This window comes from Carcharhinus amblyrhynchos, chromosome 18, assembly GCF_965287045.1.
Source record: "Carcharhinus amblyrhynchos chromosome 18, sCarAmb.v2.hapA, whole genome shotgun sequence".
Taxonomy (NCBI): domain Eukaryota; kingdom Metazoa; phylum Chordata; class Chondrichthyes; order Carcharhiniformes; family Carcharhinidae; genus Carcharhinus; species Carcharhinus amblyrhynchos.
Window position 1 is genome coordinate 8,212,020 of NC_137341.1, and position 26,198 is coordinate 8,238,217.

At 41.2% G+C, this 26,198-nt stretch overlaps 1 protein-coding gene across 3 annotated transcripts in view; it reads right to left on the reverse strand.

Annotated features, from left to right (window-relative positions):
• ttyh3a (tweety family member 3a) overlaps window positions 1-26,198 on the reverse strand; it is a 168,545-nt gene that overhangs the window by 42,105 nt on the left and 100,242 nt on the right. For all 3 annotated transcript variants that reach the window (XM_080206308.1, XM_080206310.1, XM_080206309.1), the window contains exons 5-7: window positions 25,984-26,079; window positions 23,415-23,487; window positions 10,539-10,614 (exon numbers count right to left, since the gene is read on the reverse strand). In XM_080206308.1, the coding sequence (XP_080062434.1) occupies window positions 10,539-10,614; window positions 23,415-23,487; window positions 25,984-26,079 (245 nt within the window). The remainder of the gene's footprint in view (window positions 1-10,538; window positions 10,615-23,414; window positions 23,488-25,983; window positions 26,080-26,198) is intronic.

Here is a 26,198-nt window from a genome sequence, read left to right on the forward strand (position 1 = left end):
AGTGCTCCGGTTTCCTCCCACAGTCCAAAGAAGTGTGGGTTAGGTGGATTGGCATTGCTAAATTGCCCCTTAGTGTTAGTGGGATTACCAATGGGTGTATGGAGATAGGGCCTGGGCGGGATTGTGTTCGGTGCAGACTCATGGGCTGAACGGCCGCCTTCTCCACTGTAGGATTCTACGATCTCTACAGTTCACCATATAATTAAAATATGCCTTCATCAGCAACAACATTAAGAAAAAAATCAAAATTTGGAGTGGCATAATGTTCAGTCAAATGATTCCATGAAGCAAAGCTCACAATAAAAATCAAAGTATACCAAAAAAGTATCCAGCTAACTACCTTTGGATTAAGCAGTGTTAAGAATATCAACAAAAGATGCTGAGCAGTTCTGGCAGTATCCGGGGAGAAACAGTTAAAATACTTAAAACCGTTGCATCTCGAGCATTTTTCGGCTTGGATGGAAGGTCACAGACTTAAAACATTAACTGTACTTTTCTCACCACAAATGCTCTCTGACCTGCTGAGTATTTCCAGCATTTTCTGCTCATATTTCAGTTCTCTAGCATCTGTAGTATATTAGTGTTTGAACTCTGCCTTTGTCAGAACTCTGTAGCCTGCTTGGCAAAGACAGAATCAAATTACATGTTCCAGACCATGTACTGGGCAAGTACTACCCTCCCATTTCATCTTGCTGCAGATCAGAAATTTGGGTGTAAGCACCAGAGTGGTGTGCATGAAGGCCACTGTTGCAGGCAAATCATTAGTTACAAGATAGTTAAGTTGACTCTCACTGGTCACGTCGTCCCCTGTTACAATCGTCAAGTGTCCAGCAACCTCAAAATGACATCTCAGAAAAAGCATTATTTTTGCCCCATCTTAAATCTGCACGTGGAAAAAGATTTGACTGCAAACAAAGGAGACCGCAGACAACTAACACCATTTTCTCAATGGAATGATAATTTACATTAACCAACCAAGGATTCTTCCTCTGGTCTCAAACCGATACTACGCAAAAGTAAACACTCATGGCTGAAAGTTGGATAATGTTCCTTCTAAGCTGCGCAGCCACATATCAACCTGACAGTTCCCAAACAGGACACAGGAAAGTCAGCCCCTTAGGGTCATCGGACAAAAAGAATTTAAATTGCCTGTGCACTCCCAAAAAACGAGATGATGTGTTGCTGTGGGACGCTTGGCCATTTATCAGAAAAGCATAATATTGAAGACAGAAAGTCTGAAAAACATAGAATATGTTGGAAATATTCAGGAAATCAGGCAGCAGAATCTTCTTTACAGCCAATAGCCTATCATATCCATTTTATCCAAATGATGTGATTTGCCAGCAGTGTACTCACCAGTTTCTACTGATTCCTTTAAGATTTTTAGATTGAAATCAAAAGCTGCTAACCCCCAGTGGTTAGCTAACCCTTTGTAAGCAGACCAGAATACAATACAACTTCCACACAAGCAGAAGTAGCAAAATTTTTTACAACTGCTTTGAACTAACGAGGAGATATGTCGGAGGCAACTTTCTCTACTATATTTACTTCACAACAATACTGCTCAAAATCTGATACTCAAAAGGCAAAGCTTGTCCACTATCTACCAGGCACAAGTCAGGGGTGTGATGGAATACTCACTACTTGCCTGGTGCAACTCCAACAACACAAAAAGCTTAGCACCATCCAGGACAAAGCAGCCCGCTTGATTGGCACCACATCTACAGATATCAGCTTCCTGCGCCACCGACGCGCTCAGTAGTGACTGTGTATTCGCTACAAGATGCACTGCAGCAATTCACAAAAGATCCTTTGACAGCACCTTACAAACCCACAACCGCTTTCACTAGAAGGACAAGGGCAGCAGATACATGGGAACACCACCACCTGCATGGTCCCTCCGCAAGCCACTCACCATCCTGAATTGGAAATATTTCGCTGCTCCTTCATAGGGTAAAAATCGTGAAATTCCTTCCCTGATCGCATTGTAGGTCAACCCACAGCACGTGGACTGCTGCATCTCAAGAAGGCAGCTCACCGCCACCTTCTCAAGGCCAACTAAGGATAGGTACTAAAAGCTGGCCAGCTAACAATACCCAAGTCACACAAATGAATTTAAAAAAGACCTAACCAGCACCTCACATTTCTGGTGCTACAATATCGTAACTAAAGGCCGAAGGATTATTTGTGTTTTTCTTTGCTCAGAGACTTGCACTGGGAGCCAGTCTGATGGCGGCCCAATTTCAAACTTTTCATCCTTGTTTTCAAATTTCTCCATACAAGACTTCTGTGCTCCGCCAATTCTGGCCTCTTGTGCATTTGGATTTTAATTGCTCCATCACTAATGGCCATTCTTCAGCTGTCTCTGCCTTAAGCTCTGGAATGCCTTCCTCTCTCTTCCTTTAAGATCCTTAAACTAGCTTTTGGACCAAGTTTTTCATCTCCTGCATTAATCCTTCATATGGCCGTATATCAAAACGTTGTTTGACAAGAGGTCACTGATGTGCTGTGGAATGGTAACCCTATTAAAAGCGCTGTAAAAATACATGTTGCTTTGATGGGTTTCTTGTGCAATTTTGATCATTGTGGAGTAAATACCTCATGCCTATAGGTCATAATTCCTGTTCTATTCGAATTACTTTTGGCACAATGGACAATTAAATAAGTGCTTTCCTTCAAGACAACTATCATTAAAACATACGCATAACACCATGGTGTAGCTAACGCAGATTTGTTTATAACCAAACAAGATTTAAATCCAATGTGTGTTTTAATCATGTATAGGATTTTGGTGCATTGGGAATGTTAACATTTATTGCATATCCCCAATTGTCTTTTAAAGATGACAGCGAATGTCCTTCTCGAACCAAGACAATCGTGGTGTAGGTTCATCTACAGTGCTATTAAGTAGGAGTACCAGGATTTGGACCCAGTGATAATGAAGGAATGCGATATTTTTCCAAATAAAGGATGACTTGGGAGAACCCGCAGGCAACGATGGCCCACGCATCAGCTGTCATCGGCTTTCTAAGCAGCATAGTCATGGGTTGGGAGATACCATAGGTCATTGTACAGATAATCAGGTGGTGTACATAGAGAACTTTTACACTTCTAGTCCGTTCTTAAAGTTACAAAACCAACGCACAACGTGGACTGGGCAGACCCGAATACATGCCTCGCTTGCTCCAAAAGCCAATTCAAATTGAATCCAATTCATGGCCCTCAGAGAGACACGTACAAGGTCCAAGCTGACAGGACAAGACACTGCTCTCCACCTTGGACATGATCTGATGCTTCACAGCCAAAAGGCTGAGAATTACACCCCTGACAGGTGATCATGATTTCACCCATGAATCAAGCAGGCTGTTTTGTTCTAAACCATGTTGACCTTCTTGAGATGTTGTTGAGCTGAATTTATCCAATAAATAGCTTTCCATATCACATTCCTGATTTCTACCTTGGAGATGATGGAAAGACTTTGAGTCGTCAAAAGTTTAGAGACTCAAATTGCCGAGCCTATAACCTGTTCTTACCACCACAGTTTTAGTGGTTGAGTGCATTAATTTTCTAGACAACGGTGACCTCCAGAATGTTGATTATGGAGGATTCTGCAATGACAATCCCAATCCCATTGAAAGCCATGGGGAGATGGTAACACACTCTTGTTGGAGATAATCTTGGTACTTGAAATGGCAAACATGCCTGCTGCCGATCAGCTCAAGCCTTAATTTTGCCCAGGTACAGCTGCATGAAGGCATGGGCTTCTTCATTATCTGAAGAATTGCAAATAAAACTGATTTTAGCAATCATCAGCAAACACTTCCACATCTTAGTAAAAGATGGAGGGAAAGTCATTGTTGAATCAGTTAAAGATGGTTGAGCCGAGGACGCTATCCCGACAAACTCCAGCAGGAACGTTTTGGGGGTTGTGACAATTTGCAACCAATGTGCTCGACATGATTCAAATCAATGGAGAGTTTTCCCGTTCCCAACTGATTTCAATTGTATTCGGATCCTTTGCTCCCATGGTTGGTCATCACTCTCACCACACCTCCAGAATTCAGCTCTTCTGTGCAGGTTTGCAAGTTGTAATGAAATCTGGAGTGGAGTGGCCCAGGCAAAATCTAAACTGAGCATCAGTGAGCAGGTTATTGGTGACTAAGTTCTGCTTGACAATTTTAGCAATATCATTTTTCAGCACTTTGCAAGTTGAGTAATGGGGAGCCAATTGTCTGGACGGGATCTGTCCTGCTCTTTGTGACTAAGTCTTACATGGGGAATTTTCCAGTTTGCCATGTAGACATGGAGGATGGTGACACTCCAGCTTGTTATTCAATTGTCCATCATTCACTATTGGAAGTGGAAGAACTACAGCGCTGCCCTGGTTTCCCTGACCTGATCAGCTTTGATCTTAGTTGTTGAATTATTTGTCACTGAACCAGGGTTGATCGCTTGGCTTGAGCAATAGTACAGTGAGGGATGTGCTGTGCCATGTGGTTATAAACTGTGGGAGAATACAATACTGCAAATACTGGTGGTCCACTGCACCTCATGAATACCCAGTCTCAGGGGTGTTAGTTCTCCATTTAGCAGTGGTAGCAACGCAATCACAGTGGACGATGGCCGATACATGAAGACAGGACTTTTATCTCCACAAGGACTGCGCAGTGGTCATTCCTCCCAAAACTGATGTGACAGGTAGATCAGGGAGGTCAATGTTAAGTGAGTGTCGCCCTCGTATTGATTGTCTCACTTCAGGTTGCAAGTTCAGTTTAGCAGCCATGTCATAAAGTGCAGCCAGTAGCAGTGCTATTGAGTTACTCTCAGAGACTGAAGTCTCCCATCTTGAGTACATTCTGCGGGTTCCTGTTGCCTTCTGTGCTTCCCAAGTAGCGTTCATCAGGGAGTAGCACAAATTTGTTTGCTGAGGAAGGGAACTAAGTTGTAATCAGAGAAAGATTTCCAAGTTCATATTTGACCTAATGTCATGAGACGTCATGGGGTCCAGAGTCAATGAGAAGGATTTCCAGAGACATCCTTTCTCAACTGTATACAATGGTGCGACCACTTCTGGTGAGTCTATCATGCTGCTGGGATAGAATATATCCATGGATGCGATGATAATGTGATGAGACTTAGAAGAAAAGGTATGATTCTGAGCGTTTGATCATCAGGCTGTTTATCTGAATATGCTGGGGGACAAGTCTCTCAATTTTGCCCCAAGTCCCCAAATGTGACAACAGGATATTGCAGGGCTGACTTGGGTTGGATACATCTTTGTCTTGTCTGGTCTGGTCTGGTCTTTGGTCAATGCAAGGTATGCATCCAGCTTTATTCTCATTACAATTTTGCATAGCACTTCAATACAACCGAGTGGCTTTCTTGGCTATTTCATAGAACAGTTAAGGGTTGACCACATGGTAGATGTTCTGGAGTCACATTTAGGCCAGCTCAGGTCAGGTCAGGTCAGCAAACTTTCCTCCTTCCAAGGGACATTTGTGAAGCAGATTTTTTTGTTTTGAAATTAGAATTCAGCAGTTTCACAACTATTACTAGTTTTTTTAAAAACCAAAAGGGAAAATGCTGGAAAATCTCAGCATGTCTGGCAGCATCTGTACAGAGAGAGAAAAGAACTGACGTTGAATCCAGACAACCCCTTGTCAAAGCTAAAAAGCATAGAAAGTGGGAGATAATTATACTGCAGGGAGGGGGAATGAAAGATGAGTCATCGCCACAGAAACCAAGGGAAAAGACTGCCAGGGGAAATGACTAGTCTTTTTTTGATAGTTCCAGATTTATTTAATTAACTGGATTTAAATTCCCTGGCTGCTTTCGTGGGATTAGAATTAATGTCGCCAGTCCACGGTCAGGCCTCTAGATTAAGAATCCAGTACAGTTACCACTAAACTACTGCATTCTGGTATTGACCTAACTGTATGGATGGGAAGAATAGAACTTACTATGTTCAGATGTCTTGCTGACACAAGAGAAGAAATTCCAGACCAAGTGAAATGAATGTAATTAATAAAACAATCCAAATATCCATTTTATTCAAACTAAAATTGAGCATAAATAGGACATTAGCTAAATGGGACAGTTCCTTTTGAATTTCAGCAGGAGATTCTGTTTCATAGCTACTGACTCACTGCTGATAAAGTAAGGTACTTCGTCCAGTTTACAGCCGAGGAAGAGAGTAGACAGGCCAATTATCCGAGACTCTTGCTTTCTGTAAATCACAAGGGCTGTCAAAGCTGTCTGAAAAATTGTACGAGACAATAAGGTTATAAGACAGCTTACAGAATAGCACTGTTTGAAATGTCAGTTATAAAAATACAAATCTACAAATCCAAAATTGCTAGATACGCAAGAAGTCAAGTGTCCCTACTAAGACTGGAACTTATTTGTTTACTTAGATCTCAAAATGCTATCACCTTATCATTCTATGGATATCTCTACTACATTTCTTTACAGCTGTGTAATACAGTGAAGTGAACCCTTACAATTCCACCTGTAGTCATAGAATTCCTACAGCACAGAAGCAAGCCTTTCGGCCCATCGCATCTGCACCAATCCTCCAACACAGCATCCCACCCAGATCCCAACTGTGTAACCCCACATATTTGCTCCTCCAATGCCTCTCAATTGGGGCAATTTAGCATGGCCAATCAATCTAACCTGCATATCTTTGGACTTCGGAGCGTGGGAGGAAACCAGCATACCCAAAGGAAACCCATGCAGACACGGAGGACACACAAACTCCACACAGACATCCAATGTCGTAACTGGACCCAGGTCCGTGGCACTTTTGAGGCAGCAGTGCTCACCACTGTGCTGCCCCAAAGGTAAAGTATTTGATTTGAATCCGGGTTCTAGTCTCTCAAACCAAAAGGGAGGCTTGGAGCTTTCATTTACAGATTTCAGTTTTATGCTTTTTTCATTATATGGCAACAAACAAATTTAGGAAAATCTCATGGTTTTCAGCTTTCATAATGCTTAATATTTACTTCACCATTACTTCTCTTACAGCAATGTTCAGTTTGACGTTCTGCTTCTTGGACAGGAATTCAGTTTGTCTCTTTTACCCCGTTCTCCTTCTGCTATCTGTTTCCTCATTGGATTTGATCAGGTACCTACTGAAGCTTGCTTTCACAGCATGCTGCTGTCTTCAGCACACAGATGCCAACTTAAATTCCACACACTTCAGATGTGTCACGACGCAACGCCGAGTCAAGTTCATAACCATCGCTCTCGTTTTCTTGTGACAAGAGGTGCTGGGAATGGTTCTGCTTTTGTCATTTATGCTGCCTCTGGACCCATCTTTGCTCCAATACTTTGGCCATATCACCCCTTTTTGTCTTGAACCATTGACCCTTTGTTCCATTACAACTGCTCATGCCCTTACTCCAAACAGAGACTTTCCCATGTTTTTTTATTCTCTCTCCCTGCACGCCATCCCAAATACTAGCCCCACAGGTGCTTAAGTTACAAACAAAACCTTTCATCGCAACTAGAAGAAATGAAAGGTCAATGTGAAAAGTTTTCTTTCTTTCTTCAGATTCTGTCTGACTTACTGAAGATTCCCACCTTGTTTCTGTTTTCATTTTAGAAAAATCTCTTGCTGTGGGAAGAAACACTCGTTAATATGGTCTCCTTAACCAAAGCAGGATATACCTGCCTTGGAGGGAATGCAAAGATTGAAGAGAGACTAAATGAACTGAGCCCGTAGAATTTTGAGGATTGAGAGGAAATCACATAAAATTCTTAACAGAGCTTGATTGGGTAGATGTTGGAGGGAAATTCCCCTGGCTAGGGAATTAGAAATGGAGGGAATAGTTTCTTAATTCAGGTTCCAGCGTTTAGGGACTAAGATGATAAGGAACGTATTTACTCGAAGGGTTGTGAGAATAAAGAGTTCTCTATCTACCCCAGAGGGCTGTGGGTGCTCAATTGCTGGGCACGTTCAAGATAGATATCTATCTTTTGTATATCAAGGGAATTGAGGGATAGGAGAGTCACGTCGGGAGGTGGGATTTGAGGTAAAAGATAGTTTATGATCGTACTGAATTGCAGAGCAGTCTTAAAGGGCTGAATGGCCTACTCCTATTTCTTAGGTTATGCTAACAAGATTCCTTTTGCTGCAAGGTTACAGTTCTAACTTTCTGCAGCAAGTTTAATGTGTAGTCACGGCACAAATCCAGCAACTTCAGACACCCAGGGGGAGAATAATGGTGATCACCAACTTCTGAGGGGTTAACAGGCATCACAAATCACCCTGCATCTTGCAGCTCACAACACAGCTCTCCCTCATCACAAACTGCTCGGCTTTTTACGCACTAACAACCGTGTGCACTACGAACGTGCCGTTATTTTCATGATTCACCAGAGTCATTGTGAAAATTCATCTGAATATAAATCATGTGGGCACGTGAAGTGGTGTGTGAAAATCCAAACATTTTTAAAAATCTTAAAAACTGGATAATTAATATTGAATTTCCAACATATAACCAGAGGAATATCTAATGTCTAGTACATTATTTTCATTCTGGAGGATAAAGCAGGTTGACAGCAAATTATAAAACAGACCATGAAAAACAATTTACATAATTATTTTCAATAATGAGCAATTAATGGTACAATCTTCGAACAAAGGATGCAAAGTCACCTTCAACCGTGGGGTAGATTTAAACTGGTTCACAAAGGTATCTTGCGCTTTGAAGGCATTTAATACTCAAATAAAGGATGAAAATTGTGCTAACGAATGAACAGATATTAAAATACCCATTTTTAATATTTAAAGTTACACAATACCTTGATTAAACACATTTTATCTGCTGTGTTTTAATAATTCAGTGTTTTTAATAAGATCATTATTGTTGAGCCAAAGTCATCACTATCTAAAATACATTATATTTGAGCACTCCTGCAGCTCCAGTCTGTGAAATATTTCATTAAATCATGACAAATCAATTAGGAAAATGATTTCACAATATATACTCACTGAATAGGATCCATCATGGATCAACAGCGTTAGTCAAAATAATCCATGTTACATTGCATTAATAACTGTTTAATCAATATAATATTTTGTTAATGATCCTTACACTTAAACACAATGGGTTGGACAACATGGCTTCTTTTCAGAACATTTGAAAGCAAGAATGATGGCTGAATGCAAGTATGTAGCTATTTAACTTTTGATCTCTCCAGACTTAACTATTTCCACTTTCTCTTGCCCAACCCCCCACTTTCCAACTTCTGTAAACTTTAACTCATTCGAAACTCTTCTGCCCATGCCCAGCTCACAGATCAACCACATGCAGCACTGGTTCCCAAGACGGCCAACGCCTCAGCTTTAATATCCTCATCCTGGTTTTCAAATCCCTCGATGACCTCTACCCCCTCTATCGCTGTACTTCCTGAACAAACCACCAGGATCTGTGCTCTTTCAATTCTGGCCTTTTCCATATTCCTGATCATGCCTGCTCCACCACTGGCAGCCATACTGTCTCATGCCTAAGTTTTAAGCTCTGGAGCTCCCTGTCCAAGCTTCTCCACTCTTCTTGCTGCTTTTAAGCTGCTCCTTAAAGCTTGCCTCTTTGACTGGTTCTAATATTTCCTTATGTGTCCAGGTATCAAATTTTGTTTGGTAGCATTCCTCAGTGGCTTGGTACATACATCAACGTTAAAGGCACAACATAAGTGAAAACTATTACCACAGGCAATCTTGAAAGCAATTAAAATCAATCTAAGCTGTCAAATTCCCCGACTTGGGCAGGGGATTTTGCTCTGTGAAACTTGATCTGCCAGTAAACAACGACTGCTAAAACGAGCACTTGGGTAAAGTGGTCTTATTTGTTTCTGACCGTAGACAAGGTGGCACCCAAAAGGCTGGTATTTTCATCCTTGCTAATCTTCACGGGAAACATTTTTATGGGAAATGTTTTGGGAAACATTTTCTTCTTTTTATTTAACCGTGCATGAACTTGGTAAATGCATGGCACAATAAACTGAAGTTCGTGTTAAAACTGTAATGTATAAATAAACTACAGAATGGAGTGCATCTGTTCACTAACTGCAAGCAGAATCTTATATTCAGAGGACAGAAAGTTGACAGGAGTCTACTTCAGCAAAACAACATGTCAAATCAGTACAGATATCAGTCCAGACATGACAAGGCTCAATAAATTTTAAATCATGATAACCGTTACAGAAACCATTTGAAACTTATGCCAGAGCTAACCTCAAGGAAACCTTGAAAGAAACGATTCGAAATGTACTTAAAAGCAGGGATGCTTGAATTTCATGTGTTGAGATGTTTCTCCCTAATTAGCTCCTAGGCAATTTTACAGACAGCTATTTCTGAGTCAACCAGTGACCACGGTTAAAAATAATCCACAAATTAGATACAACAACCATGTTATTAACTACAAGCCTATTGTCATTACTGGTGGAACAGTAAATCATTAGTCTCTGTACTGTTATGTTACATTCGGAGGAATGAATTTCTTACTTATCAAGTTCTGTTAAGGACAACATACCTTTAGCAATAAGGCCATGCTCATCTGCCATTTTGGAGATGTATACTTCAGGAGACACGCAGAAGTCACTGGAACCCTGGTCAAGAAATGAATTACAGGTTAATAATTACAGAATAGTCAATGAAAACTAAGAGCAGATTTGGAAAGAGTCAACCTCTTTCTGTCTAATAACTGGTTTGGGTCAAGTGTATTTAAAACCAATGAAATCAGATACAAATCGCACATCTATAGCAACACTGAAACATGAATGTCAAAATATAATGACATGGCTATAAATTCAATGAACAACGATAAGCAACAAGAGATGGAGTGGGTCATGTGGCCCATCCATCCAGCCAGCTCCAGCAGTCAATAAGATCATGGCCAATCTGAGTGTAGCCATAACTCCACTTTCCTGCCCATCCCTCATAACCCTCAACTGATCAAAAATATGTCTAACTCAGCCCAGAGAATATTCAACGACACAGCCTCCACCACTTTGTGGAATAGAATTCCAAAGATGAGCAACCACCTCATTGCCACTTCCAATGGGAAACCCTTCACTTTTAAATTGTGCACTGTACTTCTAGATGCACTAGAACAAGAGGGAACATTCTCTTGCAATCTACCCTGTCAAGCCTCTCTCATGTGTTTCAATAAGATCACTTCACATTCTTCCAAACTCCAATGACTGTCGGGCCAACCTGCTCAACCTGTCTCCAAAGGGAACACATTTATTCCAGGAAACAGACCAGCGAACCTTTTCTGAAATACTGCAATAGGAACCACCCCCAAAGTAAGCAGGCCAAATCTGTGCGCAATATTCCAGCTACAGTCTCACCAATGCCCTCCATAGCAGCAGCAACCTTTCCTACTTTTATATTCCATCGCCCTTGCAATAAACATTCCATTTGGTTTCCCTCTCTACTGCAGCATTCTGCAGTATCTCCCATTTCCCCCACATTACACTTTATCTGTCAATGTTGAACCCATTCAGTTAAGCTATCCGTAACAGTTAGCAGACTCTGTGTCCTCCTCACACTTTGCTTTCTTACTGTTCATTGTATCGACAGTGAATTTGGGTACAATACAAGTAGTCCCTTCATCCTAGCCATTAATATAGATTGTAAATAATAGGGACGCTGGCACTGATCCCTATGGCACTCAATTATAATTTACTGTTTCCCATAATTAATACTCCAGTCCTACCCTCTTTGGTTGCACCATTTCTTTTTGCAAAGTTTATTTATTTGTCACAAGCAAGCAACATTAACACAGTTGTTATGAAAACCCCCAGTCACAACACTCTGGTGCTGTTCGAGTACACAATTTAGCATGGCCAATGCACCTAGCCAGCACATCTTTTGGACTGTATGGGAGGAAACCAGAGCACCCAGAGAAAACCCACGCAGACACAGGGAGAACATGCAGATTCTGCACAGCGATCCAAGCTGGGAATCAAACCCGGTCCATGGCGCTGAGAGGCCACTTAATAGAAGTTTTACTGTCTGATATTATATTTCTTGCTAGTTTTCTCTCGTACTCCAATTTCTCCCTTTTTTTTTTAAAGCCATCTATTATTGATTTCTAAAACGTGTCCAATCTTCTGGGCGACCAAGTGTAGATCTTCTCTTTCAATGTGATACCATGCTTAACTTCCTCAGTTAGCCACGGGTAGTACAATCTTTCTGTAGCGTTTTTGTTTTTCCAATGGAATACAACTTTTCTGGGAGTTACGAAATACAGCCTTACATGTCCGTCTCCGCTTCTTTCCCACCTCACCTTTTAACCTATTTTCTCAGTCAACTTCCTTTAAAACTAGTTTTAGACCCATATTTCTCATCCACAAACTGAATCAGAAATTCAACCATCTTATGACTCTTATCTGGGTAATCCTCAACTGGGTCATTGATTGTCTTATTACCAGACCTAAATTAACCTTCAGCTGTTCCCTAGTTGATTGCAGAATGTATTGTTCTAAAACCCTGCCCCAAATATAACTCATCCTCCAGGCTGCTTTTGTCAATTTAATTTGCCCAATCCATATGAAGATTAAAATCTCCCATGATTATTGCAGTACCTTTCAAGTACCCACTCACTTCTTGATTTATACTCTGTCCTACAGTGTGGCTAACATCAGCAGAGCCTGTAAACCACTCCCACCAATCACTTCTTTCTATCTCTTACCTCCACCCCAAACTGATTCTACATTTTGATCCTCCAAACCAAGACCATTTCTTACAACCATATCGATCTCGTCTTTTTATCATCAAGGCTACCCTAGCTCATTGAGCTTTCTTCCTGTCCTCCTGAAATATCAAAAACCCTTGAACATTCAGGTCCCAGCCACGGTCACTTGGCATTCATGTTGCAGGGTTACATCATATGATATTTCACTGATTTTTAATTCATCCAGTGTGTTACAAATGTTGTGAGCATTCCAATAAAAAGCCTTTCATGATGTCTTTTTACCATTTTCCCTACTTTCTTGTTCATGCAGTATGTTTGTAGCCATATCACTATCCTGCACTGTAGCCTCATCATTTCACCCGAACTTTCCAAAACCCCCTCAGGTGAACATTCCCCTCTTCCCACCACTATTTAGTTTAAAAGTCCTCTCTGTAGTTGGTTATACGATTTGTCAGGTCACTGGCCCTAACAGTTCAGGTGAAGGTCATTCCGGGGTACAGCTCTCTTTTCCCAGTATTGTTGCCAGTGGTCCACGAACCTCAACCTAGTTCTCCCACACCATTGCCAACATTTCAAATCGGTCATCCGGATATTTCATAGCTTATGATTCACGATTGTCATTTCAGCATTATTTTCTGGTCAAATATTAAAACGTTCTAGTCCTTTCCTCTATGAAGTAGCACAAACTCTACCCCCCCCCCCCTTCAAATGGAATTACGTTAACATTAAGCATCATATTGCTTTCTTTGCTCTAATGAATGTCAGGTTAGCAATTACTCAAAATAGCTCTCTCCTTTTAGACTTACCAACACTTCTCCCCCATCCAAACATGTGGACGCTATCACTGCCCAGGACGTGGCCTCGATGTTAAGTACCTACTTGATGTAAATCTGATTTATCTTGAGTTAATCCCGTGTGAGAAAAAGCAGCTTAATGGGTCTGCACTTTGGTTTCAAAAGGTAATTTTTCTCAGTGAGGAACCACATTTACAGGAAGCTTTGGCTGGGAATTTAATGTTTTTTAAAGTTAGATCTCCCATCACTCAAACAGATGGAGACACAAAGGTTGTTGACACATAATTTCCTGACAAGTTCTTTGTGACGGTTCACTAAGCATACTTGACAAAATTCAGATTCATTTTTTCAAAAGCAACAGGATGTTGAATGTCTAAGGACTCTTATCTGAAGGCAAATTTCTGAATATTATTGCAAGTAGTCCTCTGATTCTTCAGTCCTTCAGATCAGAGTCTCAATCCTGGAATTTCAAAAATGAAACATACTCCTGCATCATAGGTGCTTGCAGATCCCCTTTCCAGCTTTATCAATCACGTGCTGTCATCATGGAGTTCAGTGTCATAACAACTGATTATGCGGGTGAATACAGCTTCAATGACACGGCCAACTAAGTTCCAAGGTACACAACCATGCAGTCCCCCACAAAAGCTGGGGCATTCTCGCCCACTTCATCATCTTTCCATTCTTCCTCTGACATATGGTATTACGTGGCTATTAAATATGACTTATTCTTTCATAGGATGTGTCGCTGGCAAGGTCAGTCTTTATTGCCCATTCCAAAATACCATCAAGAAGGTGGTGGTGAACTGCAGTCCATATGGTGCAAGTACACTCAACTGCTACGAAGGAAATTCCAGTGAAGGAATGGTGATATAGTACCAAGTCAGAATGATATAAGGCTCAGAGTTGAATTTGCAGGTGTTGCACCTGCTGCCCATGGTAGATGGGGTGCTAATCAAGCTGGCTGCTAAATGGCCTGGATGGTGTCAAGCTTCGAGTGTTTTTGGAGCTGTGCTCATTTCGGCAAGTGGACAGTATTTCATTACACTTCTCATTTGTGCCTTGTAGACGGTGGCCAGGATTTGGGAAGTTAGATGACTGATACACCACAGAACTCCCAGCCTCTGACCTGCTCTTGTACCACATATGCATATAGCTGGTCCAGTTCAGTTTCTGGTCAATGGTAATCCCCAGGATGCTAATGGTAGAGCTTCAGTGACGGCAATGCCATTCAATGTCAAAGAAAGGTTGTTGTCAGGTTCTCTCGAATTGAAGATGGTCATTGCTTGGCTTGAATGTTACTTGCCACATATCAGTCCAAGCCTGCCTGTTATCTGGGTCTTGCTGCAGTATCTAAGGAATTGCAAACAATCTCAAACATATCAATCATTTGCAAATGTCACTATTTCTGGCCCTCTGATGAATCCAAATGGTTGGATCTCAGACTCTCCTCAGGAACTGCTGTAGTGATGTCTTTGGGCTGAGACAATCAGCCTCCAACATTTTGTACCTACAAAATATCTTTCTTTCTACTATCTGTGACTCTAACCAGTGGTGAAATTTTTCTCTGGTTCCCATCCAGTCCATTCAGTTTTGTTAGGGCTCCTTGATGCCACTCAGCCAAATACTACTTTATTTTCAAGGGCAGTCACTTTCACCTCACTGCGTCAAAACAGCAGCAACGTGGTTGATACATAATCTGCCCTCTGAAATTGCCTAGCAAACCATTCAGCTTTATTGAACCTCGTCAAAAGGAGTGAAGAATAAAACTAACATTTACCTCGGCAGGACGTGATAAAAGCCAGGCCGGGATTCCCACAAGCGTTCGCGCCACACTTGCATCGCCCAGGCCTGGATTTCCAGCGGCGGCTGTGCGGCGCTGAAAAATCGATGGGCAAGCATTTAAAAGTAATTTGCATACTATTTAAATGCTATTAGCGGGCACCGAATTCTCCGAGCTCGTATCATCTCCCACTCTGCCAGACTGTTTCACTCCAGCAGGGATTACAGTAGCTCCCCACTTCAGAGGAGTTAGTGGCCTGACCCCACTAGAGTGAAGTGGGGGGGGGGGGGGGAGACAATCAAGGGCCCTCAGGGAGTAGAACAGTGGAGGGAGTGCCCCCTGGCATGGGCATCCTGGCAGTGCCAGCCTGGACCCCAGCATTGCCGAAGGAACAAAGTGCCCATGCCCAGGGGGCACCGTCACACTGCCCAACAGTGTCTGCCTGCAAAAGGGGCAGGATTGTCACTGCTTGGAGGGTTGCTGGAGATTGGGGTGAGCTGAGAACGGGTGGGCTAGCCAGCAATTGAGATGACGACAGTTCAGGGCCACTACGCATGTGCAGAGTCCCGCTAGTTTCAGCCTCTCCAGCATGAAGAGGCCCTGCCCCCTGAAATTGTAAGAGAATTTGTACTCATGTATGAGAACTTGTACTGAACGTTGTAATTAAGATGGGTATGCTAAAGGAGGTTCAAAATGTGAGATGTGCTGAGAGCAGCATGATTAACCAACTCAATGTAGGCTACCTGATATAATTAGTATATAATATAATGGTTATAGTAGTCAGACCAGCATGATCAGTCAGGTCAATGTATGTTACTTAATGTAATTAGCTATACAATGATTGTTGTTGAGTCACTCCACTTAATGTAATTATGGCTGAAAGGAAAGGGTAAAGTAAATATGTTCTCTTTACTATTCGGTCTAAGCCAGTCAAGTCATGATTACTGCACAAGCAGAACTGTCTGGGTGACTAAAAAGATCAACCTTGAAAGCAAGATAAGGAACTCAGGGGATGGAGCTGTAAGGTGTATAAAAAGACTGTAAGCAGAATGGTTCAGTGGAATGTTCCGGACATCCCGGCTTTATTCTCTTGTGCTGAAAAATAAAGTCTACTGCTTGGAGGATTACAACTCAGACTCTCTGTTTCAATCGGGTTAAATAAGTTGTCGTCTTGGGGAACCACGACAAAATCTAACGATATTCATGCTGGTGCAGTGCACATCGACATATTCTGGTGTGAACTCCCACTGAGGAAAAGTGTGAATTCCTCCATTCCGACATTTTGAATTTATTGGGAGAACTGCCTCAGAATATTCATCCGAGTCTCCTACAAATACAGACTAAAATTGTGGCTGTTGGGTTAGCAAGTATACGCCTGTAACACGTAACTCCATAAATAAATGTACAAGTATGTAAAGATGGCTCCAGTGCTATTTTTTAACAACTGGCTTTCTGAAATAGAACTTCTGGGACCCTGTCAAATTAGGGAGAGCTATCCCACAGGGAAGTCAAATAACAGCCTGACAGCCACATCACGGAATCATACCTTTCAGACAATATTCCCGGCTCTTTGAGCCACCAGCTGGACATAGCCACTAGAGGTCATGGCACAGTGATATACAGACAGGAGAGAGAGTGGCCTGAGGATTCCTCAATATGGGAACAGCATCTCATCAGGTTAAAAATACGCAAAGAAACCTCCTACTGTCTGTCACCTACTGCCTTCACTCAACTGATGAGTCATCGACTGCACGAAACAGAGGGTAGCAAGAAAGGCACAGATGGGGAGAGGTGTGAGACAATCTTCTTCCTTTTCTCACCTCTTGGCGAAAAGCAACAAGATGTGTTTTTGAGTAGGGAAGTGTTTTTACGCTTTTGAGTGCCATTAAAGAAGATACAAACAGGTTTTCTTTTAAGTTTAAATCTTTCACAACACCAGAAATGCAAACACAACAAATAACCATTCCCAAACATGAAAAGATTTCTAGAGATGTAGCACGCACTTAAGATAACGAACAGAGTTATAAAAAACGGGTCACTTGTTTATAGTCTTTAAGGTGGTGGCCAGAAACATTTGTAGGCCTGAAGGGTTTTCTTTGGTTCCTTGAAGACAAAGGTGGTTGGAATTTCCTGGCTTTTTATTAGGAAATGTGGTTTAGCTTCTATTGTGAAGAAATATATACTGGAATTTTAACACCCCACCCACCACAGGATGCAGAGCAGGTGAGGGGCCAACCATGGAAAAGGTCCGTTGACCTTGGGCAGCATTTTACAGTTTTGGGATAAGTGAGGCCGTAAAAGCTGCCTATAATCTTGCAGGTAAAGCAAAATTATCCCTCACTGCTTGAGATTATTGTCTCTTTGAGGCAGTGTTCTTTCCGTTTTTTTGGGGCCAACTCTCCCTCTGAGGTGCTGCTCCCAGATTCCCTGGTTGGGCTGTCCTTGTTAATTAATTACCTATCAACTCCCTCTCCAACCAGTTATACAATGGCAATATTGATGCATCCCATTGTCCGTAGAGTGGGTTGGAGCCAATGTTATGACACACAATAGGGAAATGGTTGATATCCCACTCAACATTCCAGCTTTAACCATTTCACAAAATGACTATTTGAAATCCCACCTTCACGGACCTGGTAGGTCTGGCAGCCATTGGTATTTTAAAGTTCTTCCATTAAAATTGCGAAGCGTAATCAATTAACATCGAGAATGGGACTTGAAGCAACTCCCCAGGGGTCTGTTATCACGCCCATCTCTTGTCTCTGGTGACAAAAGAGGTCACCTGAGTCTTTTTTTATGAAAACATAATGCCAATATAAAATGTTGCTTCTTTTTGGGAAAAGTTTTCATTTCCCAATAAACTTTACAGACATAACGTGACTTTCAGAGTGCTCAGCAAGGTATATCAATGTCTGTCTATCGGCAAGAGTGGCTTGGTAGCACCATAAATAATTGCAGTGGCTGAGTCCTTCTACTCCCAGACTTGGCCTGCTGCAGGTGATGAGAAAATTAATACTAGAAATCTACTTGACTTTCTTTACCCTCATCAGCCTGCCAGTTACACTTGTACATCTATCCACAACAGTATCAGTAGGAGCAAGTACCACACAATTCTTCCGCAGACAAAAGTTCATCTTCACACTGAAGATGCTCTCCGTCATGTTCGGTGACAGGACCACATGTGAAATGGGATTCAAAACAGATACAACATCTCAAAACCGGACATCCATGAGGCATTGGGTGTCTTCAGCAGCAACAGAATTGTATTCTGCTTTTACTTTAATCTTTTAATCTTTAGCTTTACACTTAACCCATGTCCTACAGGAGAGAATAGTAGAATAGAATCCCTACAATGCAAAAGGAGGCCATTCAACCCATCAAGTCTGCACCGACCACAATCCCACCCAGGCGCTGTACCTGTAAACCCACATATCTACCTTGCTAATCCCCCGACACTAGGGTCAATTTAACATGGCCAAACCACCGAATCCACACATCTTTGGACTGTGGGGGGGAAACTGGAGCACCTGGAGGAAACCCACACAGACACGGGGAGATTGCGCAAACTCTACACAGTCATCTGAGGTGGGAATTCAATGCTAACCACCGTGCCACTCAGATTATCAGGGAATTTCTCACCTTCAACATCCTGGGTGCACTACTGACTGGCGCTCTAACTGGAGTGGTCACAAATACAATGGCTACAAAGAGCAGGTCAAAGACTGGATATCCTGCAATAAATGTCTTACCTAACTCCCCAGAGCCTGTCCACCACTTAACGAGGTACAAGTAGTGGGATGGAATACTGCATGACAGCAACTAAAACAACATTCAAGGAGCTTATCACTATCCAGAGCAAAACAACCCCATCCACCAGCTGAAACAACTCCTTCCACCACTGATGTACAGTGGCTGCATGCACCATTTGCAAGATGCGCTGGACCAAGTCCTTCCAAAACTGAGGACAGGTGTTTGGGAACACCACCAGCTTCATGTTTACCTTAAAGTCACACATCATCCTGACTTGGAGCTTTATTACCATGACTGGGTCAAAAATTATGGAACACCCTTCCCAACAACACAGCCTTCTAGCATTGTGGGAGTAGCAACACCACATGGACTGCAGATGCTCAAGAAGGCAGCTCACCACCATCTGCCCAAGGGCAAATCGGGAGGACAATAAATGTTAGTCTTGCCAGAGACTCCTGCATCCCATGAATGAATACAAAAATTACATTGGTGATAATAATCAAGATTAGCCAGAACAATTATGTGAATTACACCCACAACAAAAGGGGTTTTATGGATTAAGTAGCGTTACTAAATTACAAAATTTACTTCATGGTGCAAAATAATTTTCAGCCATAATATAGTCCACTTAATGTCACTTAAGTGCTTACTCAAAATAATATACTCTCAATTTTTTCACACCCAGGCAAAGTGAATTGGTATGCAACTCAACAACACCATGCCAACAAGAGAACAGATTTGTTAATTAACCCTTCAAATCACTAATCTATTCTGCAACATTATAATCTATTCCATATCACCGCATATGACAGTAACAATGTGCTCTCGTTTCCACTTTTATTTCATTGCTTGTTACTTGCTCACATCCTAATTTTATATTATAACAAACTTGGACTCATTATGATAATGAGGCGATCACTATAATAATCTATCAATCTCAATGTATTAAAACAAATCCCACAGCAACCTATTAATATTTTCTTCACAATGGCAGAAATCACAAATTGACCAACAGACAATTTGTTAAGTTGACCCCAAACCAATTATTACAGCCAAGAATTTTTAAAACCCTGAAGAACCCCCATCATAATTATTGAACAGAATCAATCATGCTGGTGTTGTGCATTGTGATGCAAATTCAAAAGGATTTTGACAAAATTATGTTACATTAGTATTGGCCTGGAGCTTCTGAACCAAACATCATATAATCTTGTTTTGCAAATAACACATCAACATGTAAAAAGGAAAGGCAGGTTTTAACTGAGCCCATTTTCAGGCTAAAAATGACATTTTGGTACTGGAATCAAGCACATTCAATTTTATTAACTTTGAATAAAAATGCTACATTGGGTCACTTGGCATTTACTTCGTATACAGTAAAGAATAAGATAATCCGCACTTGAAATTCAATCTCCTTGTGCTGATCGAAGGCATAATGCACAGATGCTAGGAAGTAACTCAGTCACCTTCAGGTATTATTCCACTTATTAAGTAGCATGCCAAAAGAACTTGCACTTATTGCTACATATCTCTCGACGATGAGTCTGAGAACACACAGAATATAGGGAATGCCTGTCAGGGTTTAGGAAACAAAGGAGTCTTGGGACATGGAGGGACATCAAGTCTTGAGTTCGGGGAGTGGGGGGGAATCTCAGAGTCTGGAATAAATACAAACTGTACACTGTAAATTGAGACATGGAAACAATGTGGAAGCAATCCTACAGTGTGAAAAATGTGGCAGCAGAAGGGATAATGTAGCATCTGGGATTTGTGTCTCAGATACTTAAAGAGTAATAGGGAATAGATACTGGCATCTGAGGGCAACGCACACAAGGTGCCGGAAGCATCTGGAAAACAGTTTAGGGACGAAAATCCCTACTGTAAAAGGTTATGGCTCATGATACCATTGATGCAAGAGACGGCTGGGGGATGTGGAATAAAGAACAGTATTAGAGACGATTTTGCAGTCGGAAATAGATCGCGTCCACTATAAAAATTGGGTTATGGTCATTCAAGTATTTCAATTTTTTGATTGTCATTTGAACTTTCTTTCCCTAGACAGTGATTTTAAATTCACTTTTTCCAAGTACTGGAAATACATGCCATCGTGTAAAAGTTCATAATATCCACAACATGCAAAAAGTGCTTACGCACTGACCATCATCACATCATTGTTTGTATCGGTACTGGGCAGATAAGATAAACTCCATATAATCTTGCATCATGCAGAGACCATTTAGCTCCTGGAGTCTGTACCACCTCTTTGCTGGAACAATCCAAGCAAATTTTACTGTCCTGCTATACTCTGCTTCAATCATTTCAATTTTACCTTTAAGGATTTGGCAAACCTGCCTCAACTGGTTCTTGTAGCAAGACACAGCAACAACTTCTCCTCAAACTTGGTGGCAAATTAATTGACAACATCTGCTTAGCATTTCCCCAGTGAAAGTTTTCAGCAGAATTCTTCATAATTTTTCAAGGATTTATCAAGGTTTCTCAAATCATAGCACAGGGTTTCCCAAACAGGGGGATATCAATGGCTGCTGCAGAGTTCCAACTGATAGTTAACAGCTGCCAGGGCCCTTCGATCCTTGCTTTTTATTAACAGTGGATACGTCCGAAATGGCCGACGCTTGCTGTCTGATTCCTGCTCGAGAAAATCAACTGTAAACAAAAGTTTTTAAAAATGATGTCAAAATTAAAAACTCTGCCTCTCCTGCTTTTACAGGTTCCCCCCCCCAGCTTCCAGCGAGGGTGGTCACAGCAACGTTCAAGTCTTGAAACAAACACGTGAACAAGGAGCAGGAGTAGGCCATTCAGCCCCTCGGGCCCGCCTTGAATTGAGGTTCCAGTGGGGAAAAGTACTCATAGTATAATGCACAAGCAGACCAAGCACAACTAGCATCAGCTTGAAATATGCCCCATACCCAAAAAAGATTTGAGACAAACATCTTAAATGTACATGGATCAGCATCATAAAAGAAAGCAGTGGAGCAAAGTGATAATTTAAAACAAGGGCAGCAAAAGAATAGTACAAACGTGAGGAAATGTAAATCTTAGTTTGTTGTGTCATTCATTCAGCTGTGTTAATGCTAAAGTTCATCCCATTTTTACGAAAATTGTTTCTATTTCTAAAAATGTTTTGAGTCACACCACTAGCATATTCCATTGAAGCTTTTAAACACAAGTTCAAACAGAAAAGTCAAAAATTTAACATTAATGGTATTGGATTTCACTAATAATTACCATGATTCTGATGCTTACCATGTGAAAACAAAAAAAAAATCAGTACATAAACAAATGACTCAAGGTATTGAAGGATCCCATTGCTTCAGTTATATAAGCTAATTCAGGTCACTGGCATGGTTCAGTTCAGAAGCTTCTCTAATAACATACGTATATTCAGTATCTTCCAAGTCAACGACAGGCTCAAGTATAACTGAACTCACAAATCAGAAGCTACAGACAACACTGATACGTGGTTTATAATTGTGATAGCGATGAAAATCTAAGTCTTCTACATAGCAGCCCACAACCATACACATCAACAACTTACATTTATCTTAGGCCAATGAGACCAGATGACCGAAAGCATGGTCAAAGAGGTTTGAAGTTTAATTCTTAGTGTCACAAGTAGGCTTACATTAAGACTGCAATGAAGTTACTGTGAAAATCCCCTAGTTGCCACACTCCAATGCCTGTTCGGGTACAGAGATGGAATTTAGCATCACGAGTGCATCTAATCATATCTTTCGGATTGAGAGAAGAAACGGGAGCACCCGGTGGAAGCCCGCGCAGAATGTGCAAACTCCACACAGGCAGCGACCCAAGGACGGAATTGAACCCAGGTCCCTGGTGCTATGAGGCAGCACTGCCAACCACTCTGCCACCGTAGTATTCTTTAAACATTAATGTTTGGAGTGTCTTAAAGGCGGAAAGTGAGCGGGCCTGGGCAAGCGAAAGTATGGCTCCCAATGCTGGTGGAAATAAAACCAGGACACATTGGAGATCAGAATTAGATTAGCACAGGTATCTCAGAGGATTGTGAGGAGGGAGGAGGTTACAGAGTTAGGAAGGGGCAGACCATGGAGGGATTTAAAAACAAAACTGATCATTTTAAAATCAAGACATTGCTTAACAGGGAGCCATTATAGGTTAACAAGTATAGGGGTGAAAGAAAACCCTGATCTGCTGTGAGTTAAGGCATGGTGGCAGAGTTCAACAGAACATTTTTCGGAAAACATTGTGCTAATAATTACCGCTAAGGCCTTGGTACAACTATTTTAAACATGCATTAGCGGCAAAAAGAAAAACAATATAGCCAGCATTGTGTTAGCCAGTTATCTGGACCATTATTTACTACATGTGAAAGAAACTCACCACTGACACAGCCAGTTCCAGGCCAAGTGAACTCCAGCTGATGATCAAGGTTAGCACTCCCAGGAGGGCCGCGCTGTGCAGACAGAAAAAACGGTATGCAAGAGAGACAGCATAATTTAAAAACTATGCCAGAAATTCCATAATAAAACACCTATGCAATAACGACAAACCTGTTACAAATATAAGAGTTCATACTCCGAGGTTTTGCAGCGCAATATGAATTGTGTTTAAATGCATTCAATATCACCCTCAAATTAAATAAAGATTAAAATTGCTGTTTCACTTAGCATGACACAGGCTATTGATTTTAACAGAAGAATTAATCACGAAGTTTTTAATTTCACGAGGGGAAAGACATAAATAAATTGTTTGGAACCTGATAATCTATGGCATTTGTGATGAATTACTTTACCCAAAAGATAATTTCAAGGATAAGAGTAATTTATTATTCTGAACTGTCAGATAAACCTTTTTAATACAATATTAGTGTTGTCTTCAAATAACATCATAACCCTCATCAAAATGGCAAAGTAAGCTGATCAAACCCTAATAATCAGCTAATATTTCTTCAAGGCTGCTGACTTCAAGTGAAACAACACATCTGAAAGCACGCTTTAGAAGTAATCCAGTGCATTGTAAGGCACAAACAGCTGTTAGTCTGTCGTCATAGAGGCCTTGAAGATCTAGATGTTATACATTTCTCCTGATGCATTAACATTTTCATTAAAAAAAGTAGACAGCAGCTACACTCCCCATTGAATTGGCTGGTACTGGCTGTGCACTGACAACACATTCACTCAGACCAAACAATTTCTAGTTTCAAATCGACTATCAGTATCTTGTGCCCAGTGCTTATAAATCTTGTGAAAGTCTCGTTCCCATTTCCAAAAGATCCCATTTTTGCTGGCATGGGAAAGGGCAGGATGCGATTCTGACAGCTGAGAAACCCAAACTCAGCAGGGTTCTTTGAATTTGGTGCAGAGCTCAAGCAGAACCCATTTTGAATATTTTAAAAGCCTTAGCTGCACTGTGGGGGACACTAATTTATTGACTGGACATAAAAAGCTATATCCACACTTGAATAATTTTAAATGTCATGAGCTCAATTTTTAAACATGGAATAAATGGGTTTAAGCTGTCGGTGAACACTTAAAGAAGTCAGTTGTACAGTTTTAATTGACAAGATGTCTGGTACTGGTTAGAAAAATAATGTTCCATAATGTTTTGTTGACATTTCCAAAGTGCTGTTATTATGAACGTTTGGTCGAGTTTCAAAAGCTACAAAGCCAGTTCTTAGTTTACAGTTTGATTGACAGCTTAAATATGTTTTAAAGGATTAATTATCTACGTTATTAGTGAACAGAAGTCTTTCTTTTCTCACAAATTAGCTATTTGAGTGAGACTTGAAAATTATGAATAGATTTCACGAATGGGAGGGTTTCATCATTAAGTTTGTAAGAGCCGTATTAGATGGTTAGGAGCTTTTTTTTTTAAATCTCTACATGGCTCCTGAGGACTGACCATGGTGGATACCGGGCAAGTGGCTTTAGAAATAGGATTGAGAGGCATGGGATACGGCTGACGGAATGAGAGGGATGAGAGCAACAGGGCCTAATGGCTTTTAGAATAACCTGGACAAAGTCCCAGAGATCCAAGGGATAGTGTTCGGGGTGAGGTTGGGGGAAGGGCTGTGGTATCTGAAATGGACATCAGAAGTCACGTAGGAGATTAAAAAAAATCTAAAAATCTAATAAGCTCTTATTCATACATCCTTGATGGTGGAAAAAGCTCTCATTCATTAAACTTACTGTTTCACTTAGCACAACACAGATTATTAATTTTAACAGAAGCATCATAAATCATGAAGTTTTCAATTGCATCAGAATTAAAAAAATAAAAATGCCTGTCTCAACACTTGCCCATCTACAATCACTTTCTGGGGTCGGCAGGCCTAACTCTATCCCACCCTCACCGTCCCAGAGGGAAAACTGGGTGGAGCAAGGCCCTTTAAACAAAAGCAGATTTGAGAGTCGGGAAATTTCCTAACTCAAGCTACCCACCTCAGTCGTGGAAATCAGGCACGTTAAGTCAACGGGGCGTGAAAAATTGTCTTGGAGGTGGCAAAAGGGAAAGCAGAATTTCCCAAACCGCGTGATCCTGGAGGAAGCTCTTACTTTGGTGTGGGGAGTTTGGTGGGAGGGGCGGAAGGAGAATAAACTGACTCACCGAAGACCAAGGACGAGAATTTCCAGAAAATCCCACCCGAGTTCAACGGACCTTTGACTGGTCCAGTCCCACCCATTCCTAAGGCGGACGAAACAGGAAAATTCTGCCCTAATAACTCAGTGCTGAAAGTAACGGTTGCGCAGAAAATAGCAGATAGTAATTTTAAAAATTAAGCTGTTCTAAGAAAACAACCTTGTCTACAATTATCATCCTTTTCTGATGACCTGGATAAAATTGACACATTTTCATGTGGGGAAGACTACTGAGCTGCTGAAAATAATTTCCAATGGTAGACATTAAACAAAATTTTAAAAAATACACTGCATTACATAAGCAAACTCACCAAATGAGAATTCCCTTTGAGTTTCGTATTAGCCCAAATAGCACCAGAAGACAGATGAGAACATCAAAAAGCAGCAGGCCAAGATACCCCAACCACCTTAAAAGAAAACAGCACTGTCAAAGTTAAAAATGCAAAATGATTTAATTCATGTCAGGCCGATAACCCACTCTTACAGCATCATGAGCAAATGCAAATTTTTCAGTGGAATATTTTTG